Genomic DNA, 20,905 nt, shown 5'->3' on the forward strand with positions numbered 1-20,905 from the left:
AATAATGAAAACTATTTTTTTTTATTATTCCTAATTGACATCTAAAGATCTATTTTATTAAAATTAGATCAGAAAATACTAATCTACGCCCCCTCCCCCCCCCCCCCCATATGTTGCAAGGCTACTGCTAATTGGAATTCCACCACAAGGTGGCCTCATACTACAGGAAATCTTCTTTTTCATAGTGGAGAGCAATACAGCTGTTGCCTATCGTGCCCTATATCCACTTACACTAAACTGGTATGTCCCTACTTATTTGGTGGCTGCCTGTCCCACAGTAGACAGCATGAGTGTGATGGCAAAGCATGTGTGTGTGGGGGGGGGGGGAGTTCGCTCTGTAATGACATAAAGCTTGATAGGAATACGCTGATCCAGTGGATTGTTGAAGTAGGTCACATGATGATTAAATTATGGCAACAGTTACCAAGTGGTGATACTGATGTAAAAACTGCCCCAGGGACACCTTTCAAAAATGGGTCTCCTATCTTCATGAAAATTACATTGGTCTGAAACCGACCTCTGTGATGGGACAGATTGAATTTCTAGACTTCAAAATTTATCTTAAACTCCTCAGGTCAATTGATCACATATTTGTATCACAAAAGTACGGCCCCCAATAGTTTTCTGGATTGGGGAAGTGTGAAATAATTCCTAAAACCGTTGTAACAGCTGATCACTAGCGGCATTCCATGTTTATTTTATTAGAGGGACACAGTATGGTAACTTCAGTAGTAGCTGGATGTCAAGATAAACTTAATGCCCAATGTGCAGAACTTAAGAAATAACTAAAATAGACCGTTAAACGTATTACCAGACCGTAGAATGGCCGGATATAACGTTAATATAGAATAGTACAGGACAGGCCAAGGTAAAAATAAACTGAGTGTATGTAAACTGTTAGAAAAGCCAAAGGTCAAGAGGTATAGAAGTCAGAAAACAATCCAAAGTCAAATTATACAGGAATCAAAATAATAAACGCACTCTCGTATAACCAAAATGCCTAAGGATGACTGTGATAGGTTACAACAGATCATGTGACAACTGAACATGAGTGCTTGACGTCACACGCATGCTCAGTCACTTGAGACCTATGGAACCTAAAAAAGGTTCTGGTGTGCAGTGGCCGGCATCTTTAATGCTTTCAGAGCCGGTAGATATATAGATATATATATTTAGAGAGAGAGATATCTATCTATTAACTTCAATTAGGAATTATAAAAAAAAACTTCTTATTTTTAATGGTAAGTTAAGCAGTTTAGACTAGTACTACAGCCAAATTAAATGTAATAACTTTATTTATTAATTACTGTCCACTTTCTATTCATCAGCTCTGAGAGTGAAACCTAGACCATGAGCCTGCACCCATGGGCATTGGGTTGGGTGTATAAAAATAGGGGGTGGTTAACAAGTCTAGTGAGAGATGAGACTTGCCTGTCAGAGTGCTCTGGGTGGCTTGCAAGTCAACCCCTTAGAATCTCAGAGCACTCTTTTTCCCACCTAAAAACCTCAAGCTACTTGGGACCCTTGCGGGGTTCACATAGGTTTACTCTTGTTACAGCGTAATTTAATTTTTTTCATTTATTTTTGCAATTTTCTTTATATATTTTTCACTATTGTATTAGATTTATTGCCCCTAACTATTAATAGAGATGAGGGGTTGATATAGCATTTTTTTTTTATCTGAGGGTAACTAGGGACTTGGCAGCCCCTTAACTAGTGATGTCCCGAACGGTTCGCTGGCGAATAGTTCCTGGCGAACATAGCGTGTTTGCGTTCGCCACGGATGGCGAACATATGCGATGTTCGGTCCGCCCCCTATTTTTTTTTTTTGTGGCCAAATTTACTAATACTAAGCAAAAATTACTTTGTATTAGTAAATTGTACCCCTACTCGCAATACCGCGAGTAGGGGCATGTCTATTAAACAGTGAGCAGCCTGTTTAATAGACATGAAGATTACATTTTTTTTTTTTAATTACGTCGGTTATTATGTTTTTTTTATTTGGCCTTTTTTGGGGCTGAAAAAAGATTTTAGAAGAAAGAAAACATCGAATGGTAAGTTGTTTTTATCTCATTATTTTTTTACAGGTTTTTAGTTAAAGGTCCCCCCCTCATTATTTTTAGGGTGAGGGGGGTAGGTAGGGGGATCATTTTTTTGGGGGGGAGGGGTGACTAGGGTCCCCCCCTTATTGTTAATTTTAGGGCCCCCACCCACCGCTCAGGGGTGGGGACGAGGGGACAGTAGGTCCCGCCCATATTGTTAATTTTAGGGCCCCACCCACCGCTCAGGGGTGGGGGCCGGGGGGGACAGTAGGTCCCCCCCTTATTGTTATTTTTAGGGCCCCCACCCACCGCTCAGGGGTGGGGGCTGGGGGGGAAAGTAGGTCCCCCCCTTGTTATTTTTAGGGCCCCCACCCGCCGCACAGGGGTGGGGGCCGGGGGGGAGGACAGTAGGTCCCCCCCTCATTATCATTATGGTCCCCACCCGGGGTGGGGGCCGGAGAGGGGGACGACAGTAGGTCCCCCCCTCATTATCTTTATGGCCCCCACCCGCCGCCCAGGGGTGGGGGCTGGGGGGAGGAAGGAGAGTAGGTCTCCTCCCCCCCCCTTCAACCACTATTGTGGCCAGAAAGAGTCCCTGTGGGTTTTAAAATTCACCTGCCTATTGAAGTCTATGGTGGTTCGCCCGGTTCGCGAATATTTGCGGAAGTTCGCGTTCGCGGTTCACAAACCGAAAATGTTATGTTCGCGACATCACTACACTTAACAAATGGGAGTGTGGGGTAGAGTTGTCCCCAACTTTGCTGGGTGGGCAATGGCATGTCCATTCCTCCTATTGTCCTTAATAAACCCTCACCTGAAGACTACAGGTGGTGGTGAAGACAAAGGCATGTCTAGCTCCCCATGCATTATTTTCAAATAGCCCTGCCTGCTGCCTCTTTTTGGGGATTTGGGGGAACACTGCTTTTCCTAATTTTATTCTACTAATACGGGATGGGATCTGGGGAATATTATGCTTTGCACCCCCAATTATTCATTAATTACTCTCATGACACTAGGTCCCCACCCATTTATTTTATTATTTCCCACTTAGTGCTCATGGGTTAGGACTGGGGTTGACATTAGGATGCCCCCTGCTTTTTTGTTTAATAAATCACAACCTGCAGGTCATGGTGGGCTACCACCACATCTCTCCACTAATGGGATATAGGGGTGGATAGTTTCTCCCCTTAATCTGTTGCCATACATCTTTAATTGTATCACTAATTGCCTTTTGTGTGTCTCTAAGATAGTTGCTTGCTTCTTAACACTGTCACTTGTTTCTTGACACTGTCACTTCCAAACAAAATGTATCTTATCCCTACTCCACTGTCAGATCTTATACCTAAAATGTAATAAAAATCTAATTCCTCAGGAATGTTACAGCAATTAAATGATTAGTGTGTACTGAGACATTCCCTTGAGTTTCCAAAACCCACCCCTAGGTGTCACTGCATACTGCAAAGTGACCTTTAAATCTAAAATATTATTTTCTGTTATATTTTGAAATAATTGAATTCTTTATTTCTGCTATCTGCAACCACAATATATATTTTTCCAGTCCTTAGAAGGCAAGCTGAATATCTTTTACTTTTTTAATTTCATGTCATGCCCACTACAATCATGCTGATCTACCCACTACACATTTTGTTTCCACTTACAATAATCCAATTGCTTGAATAGTCTCATGTGCTTCATATAGAGAGGGTAGATATCTATTGTCATAAATTAAATTGATCCATAAAGATTAACAAATACTATAAATGTGTTTTAACTTAATATCAACCGTACTACAATCTGCCCCCTTCCACCCCCCACATACCCCACTCTCAAAATAGCTATACATGAACAGAAACAAAAGTGGTTTAAAGGGACACTATAGTCACCAGAACAACTAGAGCTTAATGTAGTTGTTCTGGTGAGTATAATAGCTCCCTTCAGGCATTTTCATGTAAACACTGCCTTTTCAGAGAAAAGGCCCATAGGGACACCTCCAAGTAGCCACTCCTCAGATGGCTACTGGAGGTGCTTCCTGGCTCAGTGCTGCACAGTAAGCAGCCCTGCCGTTCAGCGTCCCCACGCTCTGCATGGAGACGCTGAATTTTCCTCATAGAGATGCATTGATTCAAAACGGCATTTGGCACCACCCCTGTGCCGATTTTAGCCATTCGAATGCTTTCCCCATGGATTGGGCATTGGATTGGCTAATAATCTGCCATTTTGAGGATATCACAAAGGGGCAGAGCCAGCACCAGGGACTTGCGTGCCGCTGGAAATAAGGTGAGTTTTAAACTTTTATATGGGGGCTTAAGGATGGGGCAAGCCACCTAAATGGTGGGTTTAGCACTATAGCGTCAGGAATATAATTTTGTGTTCCTGACTCTATATAGTGTTCCTTTAACTCATAATTGTCAGAGAATTGGCAGAGAAACTCCAAAATGGCAGTGGAACTGCAGGAGCATGATCGATACACGGAAACTGTATGCCTATAGTATCCCTCTGAATTTTCACTTAAGTGAATAATTCTGGAAGTGTCAGTGGCTTTCAACCTGTGTCCCTCAGTATATCTCAGTATCAGACAACCAAATTGACTCTACAGCTGTAGTAGGTTGTATGCAATGCTTTATAATATTTTTTGCGTGTTTGCATTGAAATTGGGATTCTCATCTGTCCATTAATCAAAACAAATTTGTTAGTATGCCGAGAGATATGCATATCTCACTAGTAAGGTCCATTAAATAAAGGTACCTTGAAAATTTGTTCTGTTAATTGAAGTGTTTTGGTCTAAAAAAAGTTGGTAGCCACTGCTCTAGATGGCTTATTTTTAAAGTTGTTTTTGTTTTTTAATATGTATATTGTGCATACTCTATTGATAGGTAGGTAGATAGATAAAGGAAAATGTTAATGTTTACGGTAATGAACTATATATATTTTTTCTTTCTCCAAAAGGTGCCATGTGACAATGTGTGGAAGAAGAGAGAACTCATTAAATATTTGACATGTTGCCCTATTCAGAAATGGGAAGGCAAAGCAATTCAGCACTTGGGCAATACCATTTTTCTCTCCATGGTTCGAGTGGCTCACACTATAGATTCGGTACAAAACCTTCATCTCTTATTGTAGACGTTAGAACCAGTTGGACGCAGATAATTTCTAGATACAAATCAGAAAATCATGATCTAGAATATTCGCCAACATCAACAAGGGTACTAATAACAAATACAAGCTTGTTGCAGCTGAGACAATACCCTACTTGCAAGAATGTTATTAAATGCTGTATTGTTTGCACCTGAGGTCCACTAATATTTAGCTGCTTAACTCCAGAAACACGATTTTATAGAAAAGCAATAACACGATGGTTGCTAGATATGTACATTTAGTTTTGGCCAAACTGCAATTTGTCTACATTTAGGCTGATTGGCTGTTCGTGTGAATTCAGCATTTCTGAAGTGCCATATGGAATAAAAACCAAGCAAACGACTAGCGCCATGGCCAAACATGTTCATTTAATTTGGATTTTCTCCCATGGACTGGTTTTGGGAAAAAAAGATGATTGATGGCTAGGGGACAGTTACCAAATGTTTTTATTCACAGATCAAGCGAGACATGAGAAGTGACCACTAGAGGAGGGGAAAAGAGCAGCAGAAAAAATATATGTTCTGCAAGATGTGTACGCAATGGCCTAGTTCTGCACCCTTTTTAGTAAATGCAGATTATTTTTCAGAATATGTTTTATGGATAACATCTGGACAAACAGAATAATTAACCGGATGTGTGTCAAGGGTACTAATCTGAATTTTATTTTCAGAAAAAAAAAATGGTTCACCTGAACCAAACTGTAACGCCAAGCACAAAATGTAATTTAAAAAATGTGATTTATAAAAGCTTAATTAGATCTAAGTGCTATAACTGAGACCATGGTGTTCTTTATGGTGTTGAGTCCAATGTAATCTCTTTTCCCCACTTTGGATACCATTTATTATTTATTTTAGTTTTCTGTTCACATTCAATGTAGAAAATTGCTAACCTTAAAGGTTAGAAAAAAATCCCAGGATATTGTCAATTGTTTTATATGTGCAAATATTACATAATTTCTAAAGCCAGATTATATTTCCAATCAATAGGACTTTGAAGATCGCCTTTTAGTATTGTTCCCAGATGACTTGGTATTCCTTTCTGTAGACACAGAGAAAACAACTGTAACGCACCAGGTGAGAGTCCAGCTGATACCCCAAAATTGACCCAAGGAATGTCATACATAATCTACTGGTCCTTTATTACTATTAAATTATAAATAATCACCAACATACGTGTGTGTGAATGTGTATATGAATATGTATGTATGTATGTATGTATGTGTGTATGTGTATATATATATAATATATATATATATATATATACAATAAACAATGCACAAGATCCAGCGCACTCTCCTATCCACTAAACAGCAACTTCAATGTTGACAGATTTTATTAGTTTGTAAAAGTTTTTTTTAAAAACACCTAATCTAGGCAAAAAAATTGGGATTTAGTTACATTATATGATCATACATTGCATAAGCCTGCCACAACGTCAATGTACAAATCTGTCAACATTGAAGTTGCTGTTTAGTGGATAGGAGAGTGCGCTGGATCTTGTGCATTGTTTATTGTATAACATGGCCCCCAGCAGCACCCCATTTGAGCATGTTTAGGTGAGTGCAACCATCCCCCCATGTTTCCGAATATAAATATATATATATATATATATATATATATATATATATATATATATATATATATATATATATATATATATATATATATATATATATATATATATATATATATATATATATATATATATATATATATATACACACACACACACACACACACTCATGGGAAAATGAAAGTACACCCTGTCTGATTTGTATGGTTTTACAGATCAGGACAGTACAATCATCTGTTCCTTAGCAGGTCTTAAATTGGATAAATCCAGCCTCAGATGGACACACGTTACACGGTGTCATGATTTATTTTAACAAAAACAAAGTCATGGGGGCATGGCTTGACAGGGTATTGAGCCTCCTAATAAAAAGCGAACTTAAGCTTACCTACAGCGACTATACACAGAGCTAACTGTCCCTGAGGCACCATGGACTAACGCACTCCCAGCAAACCACTCAAAAAAATCTCCCGATGCGGGTACAATGGTCACGAACCTGTTTGCGGCCTCTGCGCTTCACACCACGAGGCCCAAGATGGCGGCGAGAACAACTTCCTCATGCCTGCCTCCCTGCCCCCAGGCGCCCTAACGGAGGATGCACCGTAGATCTTAGCAAAACTGGCAGAGGTAAAGACCTTCCTAGCCTGCGAGATTGAACGGTGATCCAAAGCTGTGATGGCAGAGATTTACTCCCTGGGCGCACGGACCGCGGCCCTAGAACCTTACCACCCGGCTTGAATCTAGAGACGGCCCTGGAAGATCTTGAAATTGGTCTAGCTGAAATAACTTTTGCATCTGCGGCCTACCTGAACAAAGGAACAAGGGCCTGGAAGCTGGGATTGTCCTCTCCATCCTACAGCCTCTGCTCCCAGATATGCCTCCAGATCAATGGGTGGTGGAGCAGGCTCACAGAGCTCTCCGGGCACTGAGGGAAGACAACCTACTGCCAGGCAATATAATCGTGCACTTCCTCCACTTCCAGACCAGGGAGGCGGTGCTGAGACAGAGCCGAGAGGGCCCTATAATGTACCAAGGCCGGGAGCTCACCTTTTACCAAGACCTGGCCCTTTCCACTCTGCAGAAACCGAGAGAGTGGAAGCCTATCACGGACCTCCTGCATTCCAAAGACATACAGTATAAATGAGGCCACTCATTTAAACTCTTGGTCTTAAAGGAGGGCCGGCCCCTCATCCTCCAGCCAGGCACTGATCCTCTTCGCTTCCTCCTGGACATCAAGGCTCCAGCGACGTTCACCATGCCAAAAAAGATGACTACAGCGCTGCCAACCCAACCACGCGACTGGAGCACTGTGGCCAACTGATCCGACCACGTCGGTGACTCCCACTAACGTTACAGATTGGCGGACCTCGCCTGTCCCGACCTCTCCTGCACATTTGGTCCACCCTACATCCAGCCAGCAGGTACCGGGACTCTGGTATCTCCCCCTTGTTGGCCACTGGGATCCCTCGGAGTGTGCTGTGTCGTCGATCAGGGGTTCTCAAATGGAGTGTCGTAAGGCCTGAAGCTTTGTTAGGATTTTAGTGGTTGGATTGGTTTTGTGCCTTTGTTCAGTTTTCTGCATGGAGTTCAAAAGGTTTGTGAGTTTTATAGTTTTTAGCTTCTTTTTATGGGTTGCAACCTTAATGAGAGTGCCCTGTATCACCACTTTGAGTGTCCCAAGGTGTTAGGTTCTCTTGGAAGTGTGTGGAGATTTGTTGGTGATCAGTTTCCACAACGGTCGGGTCTTTGAGTAGTGAGGGGTTTAGTTTCCATTTCCATGGGAGGAGGTGTGTAGTTCGTGAAGGTATATGGCTACGTCTGCGTGGTCAGACCATGCTATTTTCCTTTTTAGATACATTAGAGAAGCCCGCGTGGTTGGTAAGAAAGAGGTCAATGTGTGAATAGATGTCATGGGGAGGTCTTGTGCCCTCCATGCGTCTGAGTCCTGTTTTATGGATGTAACAGTGTAGGAGTTTGTCTTGTCCACCCATGTCATGTGATCGTGTGATCCCTTAGCGAATGCTTCTTTTGGCAGCCTGGGATAGGTGCCGCGTTGAAGTCAATATGCCCGGCGAGAGGGATTCAACCAGATCGGCGATCCGCTCCCAGAAGTCCGGTGGAGGGATGTTGGGCGTGTATATATTAATAAGGTGTACGGTGCGTGAGTTGATCTAGCCCGTAACTAGGATGAATCTGCCTTCAGGGTCAGGGGTCTGGTGGTAGAGGAGTAGTGGGCATCTTTTGTGAATCATAATAGCTACTCTGTTGCATTTGCGGTAAGCCCTAGTCTCAATGGTGGCAGTATATGTGTGATCCTGAATGGAGACCTGGGGGGGGGGAGGGGGGAAGAAGTATAGCAGAGTGGAAAGAAAATAAGAAACTGTAAACCATCGCAGAGTAAGTCTGGTCTTAAACATTGCCAGACAAGTCTTCATGACTTTTTTATAACAATATATAACCATTCCCCGAAACACGACACCCTGGTTGACCCCCAACTTCCACAGATAAGACTTTCTCTCTACCATTAAACTGCCCAAACTTTACACCAAAGCAATTGAGGCTCCCAAGATGCGATAGATCTCAGCCTTAAAGGGAGGCAAAGCCTCGGTTCCAGACGGATTTGAGGGAGGCTACTACAAAATCTTCCTAGCCGAACTAATCCCGCACTTAGAATCCCTTTTTAATGACCTAATGGCCGGACACTTACCTGACAGGGACATGACTGGGGCTAACATAGTCCTCATCCCTAAACCTGGAAAAGATATCACGATGCTGGAGGCATATCGCCCTATCTCCCTAATCAACCACAATAGCAAAATCCTGGCCGAGATACTGGCGCAGAGATTGAACCCCTTTCTTACCCACTAGGTCCACCAAAAATAAAACAAAGCCAAAATGGAGAAACCATGTGTGGGGAAAAGTGCACTTTATGATTCAATAGATTGTAGAACCACCTTGAGCAGCCATAACTTGAATTCTTATTTTTTTTCTGTATGACTTTATCAATCTTTCACTACACTTAACTTTTCATTGTGGAGGAATATTTGCACACTCTTCTTTACAACCTTACTAGAGTTCATTGAGGTTTGCTAGCATTTGTTTATGCACAGCTACCCTAAGGTCCCCCCACATCATTGCAATCAGGTTGCGGTCTGGACTATGACTGGGCCAATCTTTTTCAGACATTCTGTTGTAGATTTGCTGATGCGCTTGGGCTCATTGTTCTGTTGAATGACACAATTTCAGTCAGGCTTTAGCTGTCGGGCAGATGGCCTCACATTTGACTCTAGAATACTTTGGTATATAGAGGACTTCATGATCAACTCAAGGACTGCAAGGTTCCCAGGTCTCGTGGCTGCAAAACAAGCCCAAACCATCACCACTCATCTCTGTGCTTGAAAGTTGGTATGAGGTGTTTGTGCTGATATGCTGTTTGTTTTTTTTCCAATGTGGTGATATGCATTATGGCCACACCTCTCCACTTTTGTCTTGTCTGTTCAAAGGACATTGATCCAGAAGTCTTGGGTTTGGTCAGGTGCAACTTTGCTAACCTAAGCCATGCTGCCATATTCTTTTTACAGAGAAGATACTTTCTCATGGCAACACTTCCAAACAAACCATACTTGTTCAGTCTTTTTTTATTGTCATGCACTTTAATATTTAACATGCTAACTGAGGCACATGGAGTCTGTGATGTAACTTTTTTGTTGTTGTTGCAATTTCCCTGAGCATTGACAGTCTGACCTTTGAAAAATCTCTGAATTGAATGAGAGGTTTACTCCTGGGAAGATTGGCAACTTTCTTTAATGTTTTGCACTTTTGAATAATCTTTCTCACTGTAGAATGATGGACATTAAAGCCAAACTGCTAAAACGTTGGCTTTTATAGAGATGGTCACACTTGCTGGTAACTAATAACCATGGGCATTTGATTAGAAGCACCTATGGAAGCCGTAATGGTTTACTTCGTCTTTCACGCATGGCTTCACCATTTTGGCTTTTTTGTTGTTGTTGTTGTTGAATCATGACACCGTGTAACATATCACGTGATGTTAATCTAAGGTTGTATTTACCTAAATTAAAACCAGATATCAAACATGTGATTGCTATTATGTCCTCATATGTATAAAACCATATAATTCAAAGAGGCTGTACTTTCTTTTTCCCCATTACTATATCTACCTACATTATTATTATTATTATTATTATTATTATTATTATTATTATTATTGCATTAATAACTATCTGAAGGACCAAGGAATGCTTTAAGCACCATAACAATAACGTTTACATAATTAAGCATTTTGGTGTATATATCATGCCCTTCCATCTTGTTTAATTCGCTGCCATTTAGGAGATAAATCTCTTTTCTTTCTGTTAATGCAGGTCTAGCCACACCTCTCCTTTAATTTTAAATGTGTTTACTTTAGAAGTTCTTATCTCCTGCTCTGTTAATTGAACCTTATTCACACACAGGCGGCTGCTGAAGTCTCTGGCCCACAATTGACAGCAGGACATACATACTAATAACATGCAATAATGAAAGCAAAAAAAATGGAGTCTACTCTCTTTCCCCTCCCCCCACCCACCCTCCCGGGAGTGTGTTAGAAGGTTGTGTGAGTTACAAAAATGGGGGAATGGCTAAGACTTCAAAAACAGAGTGATTTGACTGCTGAATGGCAGAGAACTGAGTGGTGAGACTATAGGGAATGATCTATGCACCTAAACCACTTAATTAAGCTTAAGTATTTTTGGTGCAGTGTCCCTTTACTTATGTTTTTTTTTCTATTTAGCAGAAAACATGTCACAAAGTAAATGTAAAAAATGACCTATACTTTTTTTTGTTTGTATTTCACTTGTGTATATTTTTACAACTATAATTATCAGTCAACTATATTGTAACATGCAATACATAATATAATATATCTGTGTGTCATTCTATAATTTACATTTTCCCCCTTTTACACAAGACTTAAAGTTTATGGATACATTTAATGACCAGACTATATCTGATGTTAGTTTTGATTGTTGAAAAAAAAAAAAAAATTACTCAAAGTGTAAACATGATTTGTTTATTTTATGTGGCTACTTAATAGTTTGTTAGATACCTTTCTGTTCGTAAAGTGACATTCTAAACCCAATTTTTTATTCTATTTTTTGACATGTACAATCAATATTTAGTGAGTTGGCCAAGCTTAAAATGTGTTTCTCTCTCTCTTTATTTATTTATTATTTATTTTTTTAGGGTACTCTTCCACTTAATGCAATTCATGTCAAGGAAGGTCTAACCTGGAATGGAAGATTGGAGTTCCAAATCGCAGGTGAGTGGAGTTCAAACTATATCTTCAGGGACCAATAAGGTGTGTGTTGTGTGTGTTTTTTTTGTTTTTTTTAAATAACCCCTACATCACACTGTTAGATAATCACCTGGAATACAAATATGTATCTTATGTAGCTGCTGTTGAGCCAGTAGCAAATCATCCAAATATTTGCGTCGTTGTTGTTGTTGATACAGATCTGTTTGTTGTTGACACACTATTTGATTCAATATCTGCTCTTTGGTGAACATATCTTAATTTTGTGTTTCTCTTTAAATAAAGAGATCAAATTTGTTCTACAGTTGCACAGGCACCTGTGGGCAGTGCATTGTAGTGTAAACTAGGCATTTGACTTGGGAAGCACTAACGGAGATTCTCTTAAAATATGCCAATTTCTCTCTAATGCTTTCATCTTTCAAGTAAATCCATACTCCCTAACAGCAGTGTCCAGTAAAGCAGGAAATCAATGGGCAGTGTAAAAGGGTTGGCCAGTGATGCAGATCAAGTAACCAGAACTCATGAAAGGGAAGAACATGTTCAAAAAAGGAGGCGTGTCTGCCCAAAGAATTCAAAGCCAACAGCATCCTGAGCTTGGCATAAATGCATCCAATGATGTGCTCGCTCCAAGCTTTCTAAGGACTGTCTCCTAGCACTCACATGTCCACTTGTCTCCTTACTGTCTTACTAGCAGGCAGAAGCTCCTGGTATGCAGTCTGAGACAGAGAAAAGGTGGAAGTAGTGCGTGTAGAAGAAATGCCACATGCCACAGTGTTAGATTGACCAAGTCAGTATTACCTTAACTAATTTAACCCCTTAAGTCCGGAGGGCGTACTATTACGTCCTTTTAAAAGCGGCACTAAACGCCGCCGGACGTAATAGTACGCCCTCCGGTTTTTAGTAACTTACCCGGTCACCGGCGGTCCCACGCCGGCGATCGCGGTTGGGGGGACTCCCAGGGAGCCCCCCCGCGGCACATCTTCCTCCTCCGGTGCCTCCCGGTCATGTGAGAGTGAGGTCCTTGCGAGGACCTCACAATCACATGGGCGGTATAGCTGGCTCAGGCATTGCCAGCAGGGGGACCAACTGTAATGACAGTTGGTCCCCCTGCTGGCTGAAAATAAAATAAAAATAATGTTAAAAGTGTAAAAAAAAAAATTTATACTTAGATCATATATATATATTATATATATATATGATCTAAGTATATATATACACATATACATACACACACATACACCGTCTAGGTGTATTTTAATATTAATATATATAATTATATATATATATTAATATCAAATTACACGTAGACTGATACTGATTAAATATATATATAATTATTGTTATATATATATTTATAAATAATATAAAAAAATAAATATGTAAATACGTAAAAAAATAAAATAAAATAAATAATTAAAAATAAAATATTAAAAAATATATAGATGTGTTTTATTTCGTTCTAACTGTATTGTGATATTAATATATATATTTATATCAAAATACACATAGAAAGAAATAATATATATATCTATATACATAAATATATACGTATATATCACTATATATATACCTATCTATAAATAAAAATATTAAAAAAAATACATATATTAATTCTACACATATATTTATGTAATAATTTTACATAATTAGGTATCCTAATTAATTACAATTAGCGGGACCTGCCTGACCACCCATGCCGAAAGTATAGGGAATTTAATTTGCTAGCACTATATTTAACCCTATAACTTTCCAAGACACCATAAAACCTGTACATGGGGGGTACTGTTTTACTCGGGAGACTTCGCTGAACACAAATATTAGTGTTTCAAAACAGTAAAATGTATTACAACCATGATATCGCCAGTAAAAGTGAAATTTTTTGCATTTTTCACGCACAAACAGCACTTACAGGGACGATATTATTGCTGCAATACTTTTTACTGTTTTGAAACACAAATATTTGTGTTCAGCGAAGTCTCCTGAGTACAACAGTACCCCTTATGTACAGGTTTTATGGTGTTTTCAAAAATTACAGCGTCAAATATAAGGCTTGTGTTTAATTTTTTTCACATTAAAATTCGCCAGATTGCTTACGTTGCCTTTATGACCCTATGGTAGCCCAAGAATGAAAATTACCCCTATGATGGCATACCATTTGCAATAGTAGACAACCAAAGGTATTGCAAATGGGGTATGTCCAGTCTTTTTTAGTAGCCACTTAGTCACAAACACTGGCCAAAATTGGCGTTTTTTGCATTTTTCACACACAAACAAATACGAACGCTAACTTTGGCCAGTGTTTGTGACCAAATGGCTACTAAAAAAGACTGGACATTGCTTATTTGCAATACCTTGGGTCGTCTACTATTGCAAATGGTATGCCATTATGGGTGTAAATTTATTTCCTGGGCTACTATACAGTCTCAAAGGCAACGTAACCAATCTGGCGAATTTCAATTTCAAATGTAACACGCTATATTTGACCCTGTAACTTCCCAAAACACCATAAAACCTGTACATAGGGGGTACTGTTTTACACGTGAGACTTTGCTGAATACAAATATGTGTATTTTATTGCAGTAAAAGCAAACAGTATTATGACATTGACAGTTAAAATGTCATGTAGAACGAAAAAAATCTAAAAAAATCGTATTTTGTCCCATTTTTTTCATATTAAATTATGTTTCATAGCTAAATATTTGATATTAAATGAAAGCCCTGTTTCCCCTGAATAAAATGATATATAATAAGGGGGGGTGCATTTAATATGAAAGAGGTGAATTACGGTTGGACAGACATATAGCGCAAATGCCAGGTTTTGTTTACGTTTTGTTTCGTTCACAACTTGTACATTTGGCTGCGGTGTTAAGGGGTTAATTTCAGCCAGTACACGTACGTTTTGTTTCCATATATCCCTCTTAAGTTTCCATACTTAAGCAAGAGTATGTGAAGAATAGTTAGGGTTGCCATCTTTCTTGGTAGAAAAAAAAAAGGCCTTACTAATTTGCATAACTAATTATGTATGCGTGACATCACATGATGTAAATCACAAGGAGAAAATTCTGTAAAAAAAAAAAAAAAAAAAAAATACAACCATGAAGTTTGATACACAAATCTTGTACAATGTAAAAGGAAGGATGTGTGCTACTAACTACAATCCCATTGCAGATATATTCATATGGGCAGAATGAATACCAGGAATTTTTTTTTTTTTTTTTTATGGTATTTTAAAAATATATACAATTTATATAATTCTTGATTTCGGTTAATTATGTTGTCTTATCCGCCTACAGCCTGCTACATTAGCTGTGGAATCATTTAAGTAAAATTGTCTAAGGTTTTTTGTAATGTATTATTATAAGTCGGTTTTCTTCGTTTTGTCGTGTTACTATCTCAAGGAAAAGACGTAGGTAGATTTCTGTAAATGACTCACACTAAACATTATCTGTTTTGGAAGCTTGTAAATGTGTGGTAGTCGTAGAAAGAAAATATTTTATATTATTCATTAAAGGAGAGTCATCTAAACGAAGAGGAATAGCACACAGTCATACCATTCATATACTGTTCTTGCCAACATTTTGTTTCACATGTCAAAATATTTCTTTGAGTTACTGTTTTTATTTTTGCGGCCTGCAAGTTATATATTTTTTATGAATCCTTTCCGAAGTATCTTTTCTATGCAGGTTTCAAATCAATTTAGATGAATTTAACAGTTAATAAAGGGCTCATTTCATAAATGGATGATTTGGCCTATGTTATACTTGAGAGAAAAACTTGCTTAAAATGTATTTTCTTTTTCTGTTGATAAATTTAAGGGTCAAAGTAATACTTCCTATGTGACAATTTAGAGGAAACTTTGAGATTCCTAGTGAACTTTCAATCAATTCACTAAATATTACTCAACCCCATCACTCAAGTCTAAGCTAAAAAAAGGATCAGCGTAGGAATCTGGATTCTTAGTGAGAGGAGGGACAGTGTAGCTGCTGCTGATTTGATAGGGAAATCGATAGCTACGCTAGTGTATTCAGTGTCCACTACAGTCCTGAAGAACTCATCTGATCTCTGCTGTAAGGACAGCACCCCAAAAAGCCCTTTTTAGGGCTTGAACATCAGTCTACTTTTTTTTTTCTGTGTAATCTAATTGAAGTTGCCTGCCTGCCAGCGTGTGTGTCAGACTCACAGCGTATACTGTGCCCACTTGCCCAGTGCCACCACTCATACCTGGTGTCACAATAGCTTGCATTTAAAAAAACAAAAAAAAAACTTTTTGGCTGTAATAGAATAGCAGTAAGTTTCCTTCACACGTGTGCATTTCAGGGCCTGCCAGGGCACAATGTCACACCAGTGCAACTCATATCTGGTGTAACAGTAGTGTACATTTAAAAAAATAAATAAATAAATAAAATACAATTTTGACTGTAATAGATTGACTAGCAGTTGTCTGCAAGCGTGTGGGTCAAGCCTACAGCATCTACTCTGCCAACTTCTGCCAGTGCACAGTGCCACTCATATCTGCTGTCACAGTAGCTTGCATGCATAGTACCACTAATCGAAAAAAAATGACAGGCAGAGGCAGGCCACCCCGCACTGGCCGCCGTGGTCGTGGTGCTGTGTCCCTTTTGGCCCTAGAATAAGGCCCAGTGTTCAGAGGCCACGTACCCTGAACTCGAAAAGTTCAGAGGACATAGTTGACTGGCTTCTGCAGCTTCCGCTCGGAACCTTAACGCACCATCCTCCTCCAGCTTAGCTTCGGGCACCTCTCAAGTTACCACTCGCCCGCCTGCCGCCACCACCAACACTAGCACCACAGCCGCTTCACTTGATCTGTCAGGAGTTATTTACACATCAGTTGGAAGAAATGAGTGATGCGCAACCATTATTGCCAGAGGATGTAGATAACAGGGATATGTCTCAGTCAGGCAGCATTACACACATGGACGTACGGTGTGATGATCATGATGTTGTACCTGCTGCTGCTTCCTTTGCTGAGTTTCCTAGGTCAAAAAAGTCCAGATTACCTCACCTTTATTAAGATGAATGAGGGATGGATCCCAAAGGGACTGACAGTGGGCGATACATTAGACTAAAAAAGGCCTGATGAGGGGGACGTAACAGGGAATAAACTGATAAGAATAGTACTACTTAACACACCACTCCTATCTGGTGGCACATTAGATTACACGCGCAGTGCCCCAAATTTGAAGTAGGAGGATCAACCAAGCATCTTTTTTCCATCTCCCGGTTCCTAAAATCGATGCCATATACACGTCCCCTGATAGGGGACGTAACAGGGATTAAACTGATAGGAATAGTACTACTTAAACACACCTTATAATAACGCAGAGAGAGGCAATGCAGAGAGAGGAGTCTGAAGAAGAAGAGGAGTCAGAGGAGGAGGTGGCTTTGAGGAGGTGGAAGACCAAACACAGCAGACGTCCCAGGGGGCTTGTTGTCACCTTTCGTGGACCCTTGATGTTGTACGTGGCTGGGTGGAGGAAGAGACCTTCAATGACATCAGTGAGGACAAAGAACGGGACATGGCTAGCTTGGTATCCAACCTTGTGCAAATGGGGAGTTTGCGGTCGTACAAATGGACTGTTTGCGGTTGTTTGCGGTGCGTTAAACAGGGAGTTTGGTCTGTCACTGTGAAGCAGGCGTAACCCTTACACTACCTGATCGATACAACATCATACCTGATGTTTTAAAGCACGTTATTCCAAACAATTTAGGAATGTTAGGTGATTTATGCCCTTTATGGATTAAAACCAGACTTTCATCAACTATGTAATTTTCCATAGGAGTTTTGCCATGGATCCCCCTCTGGCATGCCACAGTCCAGGTGTTAATCCCCTTGAAACAACTTTTCCATCACTATTGTGGCCAGAAAGAGTCCCTGTGGGTTTTAAAATTCGCCTGCCTATTGAAGTCTATGGCGGTTCGCCCGTTCGCGAACATTTGCGGAAATTAGCGTTCGCCATTCGCGAACGGAAAATTTTATGTTCGCGACATCTCTATTTACGAACGATAAACAAAGAAAAAATACAGAAAACTATTATTATTCAAAAAACCACATCTGTTTTTATTTTTCGAGTCACAAAAAAAGGACAAATCTGGCCCTGTCTATTTTGTGCCATGTAGCTCTCGTTTCTGAATGGAAAAAATACAATTAAATAAACCTCACAGAATATATAACATGGCTCAAAATATTTTCATTCTCCGCTCATCAGTGCCATTCAAATTCTTATATAATTAAGATCAATTTGATAAAGAACCAAAGGATAGAGGAGCTCATGAGAGGAGTAAACTCTATCTGCAGCCAGATGACCTGCAGGCTAGAATAACTTATTACCACTGGATCACCAAAATTCAGATAATGTTCCCCCTGACCTCATCCCATGCATGTTTGCTTCCATCCCAACCCCTCACACAATATAAAGGCCCTATAGCATACAGCACAGACACATACTGCACCCCTCACACACACATCCCCTTTACATTCTATTTAAACACCACGTCCCTTATACACACATACTCTGCATACCTTATACACACGCTGAATCCCCAATGCACACGCACTACCTTCCCAAAACACAAACTCTATAGCCCCTACACACACTTTGCCACCTATGCACACATATACTACAACCCTTATGCACACACTCACTGCATCCCCTATACAAACACTATGCCCGCTATATACATACATACACACACACACACACACACTACAACACCTATCAATGCACACACTCTACAGCACCTAGCCACACACCACAAACACAACTGAAACCGACCTAGTTACACACAACACTACAATCAACTCACTCTACATACATGCAATCCCACAAGAAGCCTCCAAGCACATGCACAATACAATTTCCTGGCCCCTTTTGTATCCCACTTATAGAGACACAAGAAACCATTCACAAGCAAATACAGCTCAAGCGTGTCGTTAAATCCACTTGCACTGAGCAGAACAAATACAGTTCCTTTTTATTATACTAGAGCACTTCAGCAGGGCTCTGCACATGGTCTGCCCTGGAGGAACATTGAACAATATTTTTCACTTTGAGGAAAGCGTGCCCATCATGATGGTGATGATACAACAGCCCCCCTTTGGCCACACACCTTTCCCACTGGGTCGCTGTAAAAAAAAAAGTCATCCTGGGCATTTTTATGTTCTTCCTTGCGCTTCCATAAATGTGTATTTATGTATCTACTCAATGGGTGTTTCTAAAGCATTGTGTGTGTAAACTAAATTGCAATTTCTTTGTGTCTTCAGGTGATCTTATGGAGCCAATCTTAGTGTTTTGTTTTACTTCCCATGATTACAACAAATGGATTTTCCATCTACAAAAGGTAAAACATGTTTATATAACCTTTTAAAAACATGGAACCACCAGCAACTGAACAATGGCTTAATTCAATTGTCTCTCTTCCAAAGTGCTGATTGGGATATACAAAAAAAATTGGGAGTAGAATATGTATTTTGTTTACTCTTGCCTAAAACATTATTTTATGTGCATTTTCTTTAAATAATTGTTCAATACACACGGTTTCATTGCAGCCAGAACAAGAAAGCGGTGGTATTGGCCTGCATCCACCACCATCCGTTCCTTTTAAATACAGAAAACGATAAGAACAAACAAATTTTTCTGGACGGATTTACAGTTTTTTTTACTGAAAACATTCAGAAACCGACAGTCTCCTGTGCAAAACTATAAGGTGGGATATTGAAAGTCAATCTGAAAAACGTCTAAATGTCTTGTCAATCCTTCAGTGTTTGGATAAGCGTAAACTTTCATGAACTGAGTGAGCGTGTCATGGGTTATCTTTTACTACTCAAAAGGAAGCGGAGGACCGTCATATTTTTAATGTCAGACCGAAAGAGAAGTGAGTCTTTTAAGATGTGAAATCTTGAAGAGGACCTGCAGCGCATTAATCGACCCCTTTTGCTCTTCAAACTTTAAAACATGTTAAAGGGCTGATCATCCAGTTTTATTCAACGCAATCTTTTTTCAAAATGAACTACACCTGTTTGCTTGAGCATGGTTTTACGTGTTTTATCCATGGTCAGACATAAGCTATTAAAACAAAAAATGTCTGTGTGTATGCTGTAAAAACTACCTTCAGGAATAGTTTGCTGTGTATGAGTTATTAGCTGTAGACTATGGTATGTGTGGAAGGTTCTGCTTTGTGCTTTCTTGTGTCATGCCCTACAGAATCTACTTAAATTGTGCAATTATTTATGTACCTGTTCTAAAGATACTGATCGGCTCGGATTGCATATACTCTGTATGGTGGGAATAGAGAGAAATGTCCAGATACATTGTATCTATTCACACATTTCAGAAATTTATTTTCATTGAGACATTGTAAGCTCAAACAGTGTTTACAAGATTAAAGTTATAAACCATGTAAAAGTGTGTTCTAATAAACGATGTAAAAAATACATTTGTTTGAAAAGGTTTAATCCGTCCATGTTTTGTTGTAAGAATAGTGTATTGTAATTCAGGTTGAAAGAAGATTTCAGTCCATCAAGTTTAGCCTTTCAAGCATTTTTTATGTGGTTAATTCAAAAGCAAACAAACAGCATCATTTCGAAGTGATTGCCAGTTGAGTCACTAAAAGGGAATAACCACAATACATCAGTCCGTATTAAGAACAGTGGTGCAACAAAGTTACCACCATCAGCTGCAGCCCACATACAAGAAGCTCCAGGTTTTAAAGTTAATTCTGTTAAAAAATAATATAATATGAATTAATTCACTTATACAATTTTACATTTATCATAATGATCAGTTTTACTTATTTGTCCCAATCACTATTTCTTGGTTGAGTGAAG

General features: G+C 39.6%; 1 protein-coding gene across 1 annotated transcript in view; it reads left to right on the forward strand.

Annotated features, from left to right (window-relative positions):
* LOC134577393 (uncharacterized) overlaps window positions 1–20,689 on the forward strand; it is a 48,533-nt gene extending 27,844 nt beyond the window's left edge. The window contains exons 8-12 of the mRNA XM_063436108.1: window positions 4,989–5,135; window positions 6,164–6,250; window positions 11,991–12,066; window positions 19,343–19,419; window positions 19,628–20,689. Of these exons, the coding sequence (XP_063292178.1) occupies window positions 4,989–5,135; window positions 6,164–6,250; window positions 11,991–12,066; window positions 19,343–19,419; window positions 19,628–19,699 (459 nt within the window). The 3' untranslated portion in view covers window positions 19,700–20,689. The remainder of the gene's footprint in view (window positions 1–4,988; window positions 5,136–6,163; window positions 6,251–11,990; window positions 12,067–19,342; window positions 19,420–19,627) is intronic.
* Window positions 20,690–20,905: the final 216 nt, after the last annotated feature.

Source organism: Pelobates fuscus, chromosome 11, assembly GCF_036172605.1.
Source record: "Pelobates fuscus isolate aPelFus1 chromosome 11, aPelFus1.pri, whole genome shotgun sequence".
NCBI lineage: Eukaryota > Metazoa > Chordata > Amphibia > Anura > Pelobatidae > Pelobates > Pelobates fuscus.